This window comes from Larimichthys crocea, chromosome XXII, assembly GCF_000972845.2.
Source record: "Larimichthys crocea isolate SSNF chromosome XXII, L_crocea_2.0, whole genome shotgun sequence".
In the NCBI taxonomy this organism is placed as follows: Eukaryota; Metazoa; Chordata; class Actinopteri; family Sciaenidae; genus Larimichthys; species Larimichthys crocea.
This window is the reverse complement of record NC_040032.1, coordinates 7,891,406-7,902,062: the sequence shown is the minus strand read 5'-3', so window position 1 is coordinate 7,902,062 and position 10,657 is coordinate 7,891,406. Positions and strand designations below refer to the sequence as shown.

Here is a 10,657-nt window from a genome sequence, read left to right as displayed (position 1 = left end):
AGGCCCACACGGAGGCTCGGGGCCCGGGGCCGGTCGCTCCGGAGCCGGTCAACGGGTTTAAGTTTCTGTAGAACCAGAACTGTGACATGTGTCAGAGTGTACCGACCCACCTTAGTTCCATTACTGTGAGTTAATTCATGCATGTTTATGTTAATGAGACCGAAGACTCGTTCACCTGAATCAAGTCATTACAAGGAGGCCTGTGATTGGCTGCTGCTCTCTCACCTGAACTCTGACCCGTCTGTCTCTCTGTCCTCAGGTCCAACATGCCAGTAAGCAGATCACGGCAGACAAGCAGTACAAAGGTATCATGGACTGCGTGGTCCGGATCCCGAAGGAGCAGGGCTTCCTGTCCTTCTGGAGGGGTAACCTTGCCAATGTCATCAGGTACTTCCCCACCCAGGCCCTGAACTTCGCCTTCAAGGACAAGTACAAGAAGATCTTCCTCGACGGCGTCGACAAGCGCACCCAGTTCTGGAGGTACTTTGCCGGTAACCTGGCGTCCGGCGGTGCCGCTGGAGCCACCTCCCTGTGCTTCGTGTACCCGCTCGACTTCGCCCGTACCCGTCTGGCCGCTGATGTCGGAAAGGCCGGCGCCGGGCGCGAGTTCAACGGTCTGGGCGACTGCCTGGTGAAGATCTTCAGGTCCGACGGCCTGCGCGGTCTGTACCAGGGCTTCAACGTGTCCGTGCAGGGCATCATCATCTACAGGGCCGCGTACTTCGGCATCTACGACACAGCTAAGGGTACGTACATGTCCGCCCCCTCATGACCCAGCTGTTGACCACCTGACCTAACCCCGCCCCCTCCGTCTGCAGGTATGCTCCCTGACCCGAAAAACACCCACATCCTGGTCAGCTGGATGATCGCACAGAGCGTCACAGCCGTCGCAGGTCTGACCTCGTACCCCTTCGACACGGTCCGTAGACGTATGATGATGCAGTCCGGACGCAAAGGAGGTGAGTCCGTTACGTGAACGTTGCACAAACATTAAACAAACGTTTGAACGTCGTTTGACATGTCGCGCTCTCTCCTCAGCTGACATCATGTACAGTGGAACCCTCGACTGCTGGCGCAAGATCGCACGCGACGAAGGTGGCAAGGCGTTCTTCAAGGGGGCGTGGTCTAACGTGCTGCGAGGCATGGGCGGCGCCTTCGTGCTGGTGTTGTACGACGAGCTGAAGAAGGTCATCTAAGTCCAAACGTCACTGTCACTCTGGCTAAATGTAAAACTCTCCATGTGTACGGACTCTGCATTCTGCCTTATTTATGGGAACCAACGGTAGTCTGAGCGTTAGCTGGCGGCGGCTGTATGTGCATCTTTGATTTTAAACGTTCCATCACCTCCTTACAACGTCATTCCTGTAAAATCTGATACCTCCTGTCATTCACGAAGTTTGTATGAATCCTAATAAACTTCGCCTGGGGAACAAACTCTACCTGATGCTGCCCGTCTCTGTCTACCTGTCTGTTCTGTGCTGTCTGTGAGCTGAGCTCTCATTGGGCGATCAGGTGATTACTCTGTCTATATTTACTCGGCTTAACGAGCTGATCCTTCATGTTGAGTCGTGATGAGCTGATAACGAGTTGACACATAACGAGCCTGTTAACATGTTGTGACCTGCAGAACATTAAAGAACTTCAACATCAGCCCGACGATAAACACGGAACTTAAATGAGATGAACAAACTGACTTAATAAAATACGTTAACATCAATGTCTCCATGGTAACTGAGGGTTTATGTCTCTTCATACATGTTGAAACAAACACGCTGTGACGTGTTCAGTCTGATCTCAAACCTTCAGACACACGCAACTAAATGTTTCCTGTCAGATGTTCGTGTGTCTGAAGATTTGAGATCAGACTGAACAAGTCTGTTTCATTTACAGACCTGTCCTCCATGTTTGTAGTCCATGTTTGTAGTCCTCCACTGGAAGAAATCCAAAACAATGACAGGAGGTGCCAAGTACAAATACAGAGTATAAATAGAGTACAAATATGCACACTACAAATAGAGTATAAATACACAGTACAAATACAGAGTATAAATACAGAGTACAAATACACAGAGTACAAATACAGATTATAAATACACACAGTACAAATACACACAGTACAAATACAGAGTATAAATACACACAGTACAAATACACACAGTACAAATACAGATTATAAATACACAGAGTATAAATACACACAGAGTACAAATACAGATTATAAATACACAGTACAAATACAGATTATAAATACACAGAGTACAAATACACACAGAGTACTAGATGTTCACACCTACATGGTCTGAATTACTGCACAAACTACGACAGAAGAAGAAGAAGTGACCTGAATGAACATTAGACCAGAGGAACCACAGGGGGGCGCTGCTGCACTGTCACACCTCAGAGAACACAGACAGGTTAACAGACAGACAGACAGACAGACAGGTTAACAGACAGACAGACGGGTTAACACACAGACAGACAGACGGGTTAACAGACAGACAGGTAGAAAGACAGACAGACAGACAGGTTAACAGACAGACAGAGAGGTAGAAAGACAGACAGGTTAACAGACAGACAGGTAAACAGACAGACAGACAGGTAGAAAGACAGACAGACAGGTTAACAGACAGACAGACAGACAGAAAGGTAAACAGACAGACAGACAGGTTAACAGACAGACAGACAGACAGAAAGGTAGACAGACAGACAGACAGACAGACAGGTTAACAGACAGACAGACAGACAGACAGGTAAACAGACAGACAGACACACAGACAGACACACAGACAGGTAAACAGACAGACACACAGACAGACAGAAAGGTAAACAGACAGACAGACAGACAGGTAAACAGACAGACAGGTTAACAGACAGACAGACAGACAGGTAAACAGACAGACAGACAGACAGTTACTTCATTTTTTAAATCAAGATTTTAATAACGTGAATCAGTGACGTCACAGTCTAATCTATAATCAGTCGAAAATTAATTAAAGATCTTTTCCCGCGCTGTCCGTCACAGTGCAGCTGTCCTCATTACATATTCATGTTGTCACTGACCAATCACAGCGCGCCGTTCAGCAGAGTCCGGACCACAGACGAAGAGTGGATCTGCGGAGACAGACAAGTCCGTCCGGACCGACTGACGGACTGAGGGTCAGCTGATCACAACAAAGTCTGAGCACGGAGACCAACCGAACCGAACCGAAACAGAGAAGAAAACGAACCAGAACTTGAATTTGAACTGAACCAACTTTGACCAACTTTGAGCTGTAAAACCATCCGAACCGGATCAGACCGAACCGGATCAGTATCAGAAGACTCAGAGGATTCAGAGGATTAACAGGGTCAGATGAAGGCGTGAGTCTCAGTTCTGATGAACGGGATGATGATCTTTGGACTGCTGCTCCATGTCTTCTCACATGGTGAGTTCATCACTTCATATTCATGTGTTCATCTGTTCATATGTTCATGTGTTCATGTGTTCATATGTTCATGTGTTCATGTGTTTATATGTTTATATGTTCATGAGTTTACATGTGTTCATGTGTTCATGTGTTTACATGTGTTTACATGTGTTCATGTGTTCATGTGTTTATATGTTCATGTGTTCCTGTGTTCATATGTTCATGTGTTCATGTGTTCATGTGTTTATATGTTCATGAGTTTACATGTGTTCATGTGTTCATATGTTCATGTGTTTACATGTGTTTACATGTGTTCATGTGTTCATGTGTTCATATGTTCATGTGTTCATATGTTCTTATGTTCATGTGTTCATGTGTTCATGTGTTCATGTATTCATGTGTTCATATGTTCATGTGTTCATATGTTCATATGTTCATGTGTTCATATGTTTATGTGTTCATATGTTTGTGTGTTCACCATCCACGTCCTCACAGCACACTGACTTTAAACAGGATGGACAGGGTTGACACTGATGGACGAGGACAGAGACAGACGGAGACAAATGGAGACAGACTGAGACAGACAGAAACTGGAGAGGTCTACAGAGTCCACTGAGCTCTTTAGAGCCTGTTTGACTGAAACCGATCTGGTACCGATCCAGAACTGGGCTGAGGTGCTGACAGGTCTGAACCTCTCCTCCAGGTGGCGCTCCAGTCTCTGCTTCTTTGGACTGCCTGGTGGCGGAGCAGTCCTGCATCCAGGAGCAGTCCTGCATGGCACCGTATCGCCTGCTGGAGTACTGTGCGGCTGAGGAGGCCGTGGCGCCGCTCGGTCCAGACGCCCGCCGCGAATGCCTGGAGGCTCAGAACTCGCTGCAGCGTTACCGCCCCCTTCAGGTCTGCAAGTGTCAGCGTGGCTCTCGGCGGGAGGAGCACTGCCTCAGGGTGTACTGGACGGTCAGGTTTGCAGGTATGTTCGAGCGCTGTTCCCTGTTGACGTGTGTTTGAACCATGTGACCAAACATTCACTGTTGTTTCAGTGTACAACGAGTACGACGTCTCTCCGTACGAAGAGCTGCAGCTCAGCCTGGTGAGGAACATCGAGATGTCACGCATGGCCTCCATCATGGCAGGTACGGCTCAGAGTCTGATACCCACCTCACTGAAACATGTTTTTACTTCCTGTTTGTGACACTGTCGTCTTCCTGATGCCGTCAGCTTCCTCTCTGTCCGTGGACGGTCAGAACCAGTGTCTGAAGGCAGCCCAGAACTGCGGCCAGTACGAGAAATGTGGTGCACTGCGCTCCGAATACGTCGTGGCCTGCACCAAGCGAGCCGCCGTCTCTACCAACAGCTGCAACCGCCAGAAATGCCACAAAGCCCTGCGCCGTTTCCTGGAGCGCGTCCCTGAGGAGTACAGCTTCGCTCTGCTCTTCTGCACATGCTCAGACACTCTGTGTGGGGAGCGCCGCCGCAAGACCATCGTCCCATCGTGCTCCTACGAGGAGAACGCACAGGGGGACGTCAGAGTGCACAAACCAAACTGCCTCAGCCTGCAGAACTACTGCTCCAGAGATGAGCTGTGCCGGTAAGAACACCATGCTAAGAACACGCCATGCTGAGAACACGCCATGCTGAGAACACGCCATGCTGAGAACACACCATGCTAAGAACACACCATGCTGAGAACACGCCATGCTGAGAACACACCATGCTAAGAACACGCCATGCTGAGAACACGACATGCTGAGAACACCATGCTAAGAACACGCCATGCTGAGAACACACCATGCTAAGAACACCATGCTAAGAACATGCCATGCTGAGAACACCATGCTAAGAACACCATGCTAAGAACACGCCATGCTAAGAACACACCATGCTAAGAACACCATGCTAAGAACACGCCATGCTGAGAACACCATGCTAAGAACACCATGCTTAGAACACCATGCTAAGAACACCATGCTAAGAACACGCCATGCTAAGATGTTACAGAAGTTGACATGTTACCAGATGCCGTCGGTCATCTCGTCTCAGTTTGACCTTTGTGTTGTTCATGAAGTGTTGAAGCTTCACGTGATGTCACATGTCAGATGTTTTTTAGATGACTATCCATCAATAATCGATAACAAACCTCTGAGAGAAGATGAGAACATGATTGCCATCCTCGACACCAAAGACACGTGAACACGTCACACACGTGAATCATGAAGTTGAGGTCAAAGGGTTAGGGTTAGGGTTAGGGTTATGAAACATAAATAAGGTTTTTGATTACATGAGTTCACGTCTGATTATTTAACAATCACTGAAAACACACACTCGCTCTGTTTCTGTCTCTCTGGGCTGACATGTAAAATCTGCTTCTTCTGTGGTTCTTTGTGGTTCTTTGTGGTTCAGGTCCAGACTTGCTGATTTCCAGCAGAACTGCCAGCCGTCCCCTGTGTCGGCCTCCGGCTGTATCCGGGAAGGCAGAGTGATGTGTCTGAAGGCATACGCCGGACTCATTGGTGAGACGAGGAGATGAAACAAACGGGGAGCGCGATGAACTCGTCATTAGAAATGATCATCTGCTGTGTTTGTCCAAATCAAAAACTCGACATCAGAGACGCTGTGAAGATTCAATCATGTTAATGTAAAAATGTTTCACTGCACAACGATTTAATCTGCCTTCACGATATTTTAAGAAAAGTCATTTTATGTTTCTGTAATTATCAACATGAAGAAAACTGACTTGAATAAAATAAAAACCTGCTGATGGAAAAACATTTTCAATATATTAAAAAGTTTCTGTTTCAGGCACCATCATGACTCCAAACTACGTCAGTAACAGCAGCACAGGCGTGTCCCAGTGGTGTTCATGTGACGGCAGTGGGAACGAATGGCAGAGCTGTCAGCGTGTTCTTAACATGTTCAACAGCAATGCGTGTCTGCGTGAGTAAAACATCAGAGGAAACATTTTCTAAATGTGAACCATGTGAACCACGTGGACCATGTAGACCGTGTGGACCGTGTGGACCATGTGGACCATGTAGACCGTGTGGACCGTGTAGACTGTGTGAACCATGTGGACCATGTGAACTGTGTGGACCGTGTAGACCGTGTAGACCGTGTGGACCATGTGGACCATGTAGACCGTGTGGACCGTGTAGACTGTGTAGACCATGTGGACCATGTAGACTGTGCCATGTAAACCATGTGAACCGTGTGGACTGTGTAGACTGTGTGAACCATGTGGACCATGTAGACTGTGTGAACCATGTGGACCATGTGAACCGTGTGGACCGTGTAGACTATGTGAATCGTGTGGACCATGTAGACCGTGTGGACCATGTAGACTGTGTGGACCGTGTGGACCATTTAGACCGTGTGGACTGTGTAGACTGTGTGAACCATGTGGACTGTGTAGACTGTGTGAACCATGTGGACCATGTAGACCGTGTGGACTGTGTAGACTGTGTGAATCGTGTGGACCATGTAGACCGTGTGGACCATGTAGACCGTGTGGACCGTGTGGACCATGTAGGCCATGTAGACCATGTGGACCATGTAGACCAGGGATGGGCAACCTTAATGATGGAGGGGGCCACCATTTTTCGTTGACATTACCAGAGGGCCACATAGAACCACACACTTAACCTGATATGATAAAATTGCCATTTATATATATATATCTATATATATTTATAACAGTTGTAGTCTTTTTTGATAAATAGAAATAGTTCAAACTTTCACAGATTTAACAAAAATAAGTACAATACTATATTAGTAAATGAAACCAAAGATCAAAACCTGTTTTCAAGGCCAAACATTTTTAACAAATTTAATTTTAATGATCAATCTACGAGGTTTGACACATAAGAAATTATTACCAGTAACTCACGCGTATTTCACAGTTCCTCTTACGGTGCCGAACACAATGCGCGTTCATACTGTACAGTACGCTGTAAAAAAAGCAGCAAAATTACACAAAAAAATTTGCGAAACAGCGAGTCCGCGAAAAGTGAACCGTGTTATAGCGAGGGACAACTGTCCCTCAAAGATGCCTTGTGTGCAGACTCCTGTGTGGTTGTGGCTCTCGTAAAAAGTACCTGTTGTTTGTGTACTTTTGGTTTGAGGTCAGCTACTATAGCAGCCCTTGCAGCTCCAGTATATTTCTTGTATTTAGCTTTGTGCAACGTGTTGTAATGGCGACCTAAATTGAAATATTTCATGGCAGATAGCATCTCTAAGCATACTAAACACATAGGCTTTTCTTTCAATTCTGGGAACAGATAGTCTTCTTCCCATTTCACCTGAAAACATGATTTTCTCTGTCAGGTTTTCGTTTCCCTCCGCTCTTAGGCATATCTGGACTAGACCTGGGAATCTTTGCCCGAACCTGTCGGGACCCGTCGGGACCTGACAGGTTCGGGAATAATTTTTATCATTTAAATTGGGCCCGGGCCGGGTTCGGGCTTGCGTTATGACTTGCGCAGTCAATGAGCAATCATGTGATGTGTTTCGATCTGCGGTCAGAGAATTTATTTTAGCCTAGGCTACTTTCCTGTTCAGACATTTGTAGTCCTGAATAACAAATGTTCAAAATGTACAGCGCAAATGACTCATTCTTGACTGATGCCATATGCACACATTTGAATAACGTCGGGCTGCAAACGGGTTCGGGCTCTACAAAGCTGTCAATCAAAATGGCCGGGCTGGGTCGTTTAATGCTCTAATCTGGACATCTCTCCCTCACTGCTCGAGAAGAAGCATGCACAAGGCGGCGTCTGCATTGGAGGCGCTATCTAGTGGCCAACTGTGTAATTACAACTGATTAGGTGGCGCAGATGACACATTTTTATCATTTTCAAAAATTAATATAAGGGCCACTTCGAGTGAGGGCACGGGCCGTGTGCGGCCCCCGGGGTCATCAACTACATTTGTCCAAGGGCCACAATGTGTCTCAGCAGACACTATCAGGGCCAGACGCTCTCGTAAAATGTAATTAATATTGTATCCTAAGTAATATATTATTATTTCTTATATCAATTTATTTCAATTTTAGCTTTTGTCACACACCAATTAACATTCACTGATGTAGACCATGTGGACCACGTGGAACATGTGAACTATGTGAACCATGTGGACCATGTGGAACATGTGAACTATGTGAACCATGTGGACCATGTGACCCTGATGTACCGGACTCTGCTGGTTCTGTTTTAGGTAATGCCATCAGCTCTGTGGGAGTCTCCGCCCCCCCTCCTGTGGAAAACACACCTGTACCTACATCTCAGGCCACCCCACGAATTGACCACGAGAGGGTCCACACCAGCACCAACACTTTCCCAGAATTCAACAGTGTGAGTGCTCTTTACTTCCTATCTCACCTCAGCTGTATCCTTTCAAAATAAAAGAATGACTCAAAGTTATTTTTGAATTAATATTCAACATGTATGAAGTCAGATTTTTTTAAATGTTTACATCGTGAACCTCCTTGTCATCTGTCTATCGTTTCTCCTGTTTTACAGATGGAGGACAGCGAGGAGGACGAGGCTGAGGACGAGGACGACAGCGAGGGATTCATCGTCATCCCACCGTACTCTGACAAAGACCTGAATGTTCAATCAAGAGCCCGAGGGAGTAAACGTGGAGCAGCAAGCCAGGCAGTTCCCGTAATACCGATCCTGCTGCTGGGAACACTCATGAACTTCTTCTAAACCTTCTCGACCTTTTGCACCTTCTGGGCCTTCTGCATCTCATCGTTATTAAGTCTTTCAAACCGTCACAGATCTCACAATGAAAACTCCATTGTGAGATTAATTTCCTCCAGAGTTAACGTGGCCAGCAAGTCTGAGATGAGAACAAGAACCGTTAAAAATGGGTTCATCAATAGAGAACTGTTTAATTTAAACAACTTTAAACTCATTTAAACTAAGGAACCATGTTTGATGGTTCTTTAAATAACTTTTGATAAAAGGTTCTTTGTGGGACTAAACATGGTTCCTCCGTGGCATCACGCTGAAGAACTCTAAAGAACTCTAAAGAACCATTGTTGGTTCCATTACTTTTCTGAAGGACCTGGAGGTGTCAGGTCTGAATCTTCACCTGTGGCACATTTGTTTGATTTTAGAAACTTGTTGTGATGATGTCATGATAATGTAATAATCAGACTGATGAGTCACCTCACCATGTTTCCAAAGAACTCATCGATGGTGTGCTCCATCACCTCCACGTCTTCACCTCCTCGTGATATTTTATTGACTGAGTTTTAAACTTAATGGTTTCATGTTGTAACATTGTTGTAAGATTGTCTGAACGTTGGCAGACCTGTCATCACTGTTGCTCACCTTGAGGCTGAGGTGACATCATGCAGCTTCTCTTCCTGTTCAGAGTCTTAAAAAACATGAGCGAGGCTCTGAAGTGTGACGGCAGGATTATGAGAAAAAAAGTCTGAACCAGAACCAGAACCAGAAACATTATAAAGCGTCTATGCGGCCTTAAAGTGACTTCATGCTTTCATGTTTTTTGTAAAAATGTAAAAAATAAAACATGTTTTTCAAGTTTCAGATTTTTTCAGAAATTATTTTTTTTAAAGACGTGAAATGATTGTGACTGTAGCGTGTAGCGTGTAATTAGCATGTTTTCAGTGTTTGTTAAAAAAATTAAAGATTACAGAAGACATGAAATGTTTGAATGTTTTCTTCTTTGAAGTGACTTCCTGATGTTCAGTACATTTTAATAAAAATATTCTCGCCTGGACATGATATGATAATAATATTTCATAATAATTAGTAATTAAAAACGTTTATTAAAAATGTATTGAATAAAAAAAGTTTATTACATAAAAAAATAAACAATGATGTTCTGGTTTGTCTGGTAGGACGTATTCTGATATTTTCAGGTGATTTCATGTTTCTTTGTCAAACTGATCAAACTTCATTTAAACTTTAATTACTAATAATAATAATTATGAATAATTAGTTAGACTTCATGATGAATCTGGTTGTTGATGATTTTCAGTGTTTTAAATTTTTTAAACTGTCTGAAAGTAGAAAATCTGAGATTTCATCTGATGTGAAGAAATCAAACCTGAAACGTTATTACAGATTATAAATGATTACACATCGTCAAATAATCTTTAAAGAAACAGAGAGAGAGTGCAGTGACATTTAGTGACCTTCAGACTCACCTGAATGTACCTGAATAAAGATGATGATGATGATGATGATAACTGAAGTTGATGATGACGAAGATTATTTTTTCCG

The 10,657-nt window shown here is 44.8% G+C and overlaps 2 protein-coding genes across 2 annotated transcripts in view; both read left to right on the top strand.

Moving 5' to 3' along the window:
- The window catches only part of si:dkey-251i10.1 (ADP/ATP translocase 2), a 1,996-nt gene extending 552 nt beyond the window's left edge, over window positions 1-1,444 (top strand). The window contains exons 2-4 of the mRNA XM_010746142.2: window positions 260-746; window positions 819-959; window positions 1,039-1,444. Of these exons, the coding sequence (XP_010744444.1) occupies window positions 260-746; window positions 819-959; window positions 1,039-1,196 (786 nt within the window). The 3' untranslated portion in view covers window positions 1,197-1,444. The remainder of the gene's footprint in view (window positions 1-259; window positions 747-818; window positions 960-1,038) is intronic.
- A 1,484-nt stretch (window positions 1,445-2,928) lies between these two features.
- Window positions 2,929-10,118, top strand: LOC104931202 (GDNF family receptor alpha-4). Its single transcript, XM_010746147.3, has 8 exons — window positions 2,929-3,425; window positions 4,111-4,377; window positions 4,448-4,540; window positions 4,626-4,995; window positions 5,808-5,917; window positions 6,207-6,341; window positions 8,616-8,752; window positions 8,921-10,118. The coding sequence occupies exons 1-8, from the start codon at window positions 3,377-3,379 to the stop codon at window positions 9,107-9,109; spliced, it is 1,350 nt and encodes a 449-aa protein (XP_010744449.2). The 5' UTR covers window positions 2,929-3,376; the 3' UTR covers window positions 9,110-10,118.
- Window positions 10,119-10,657: the final 539 nt, after the last annotated feature.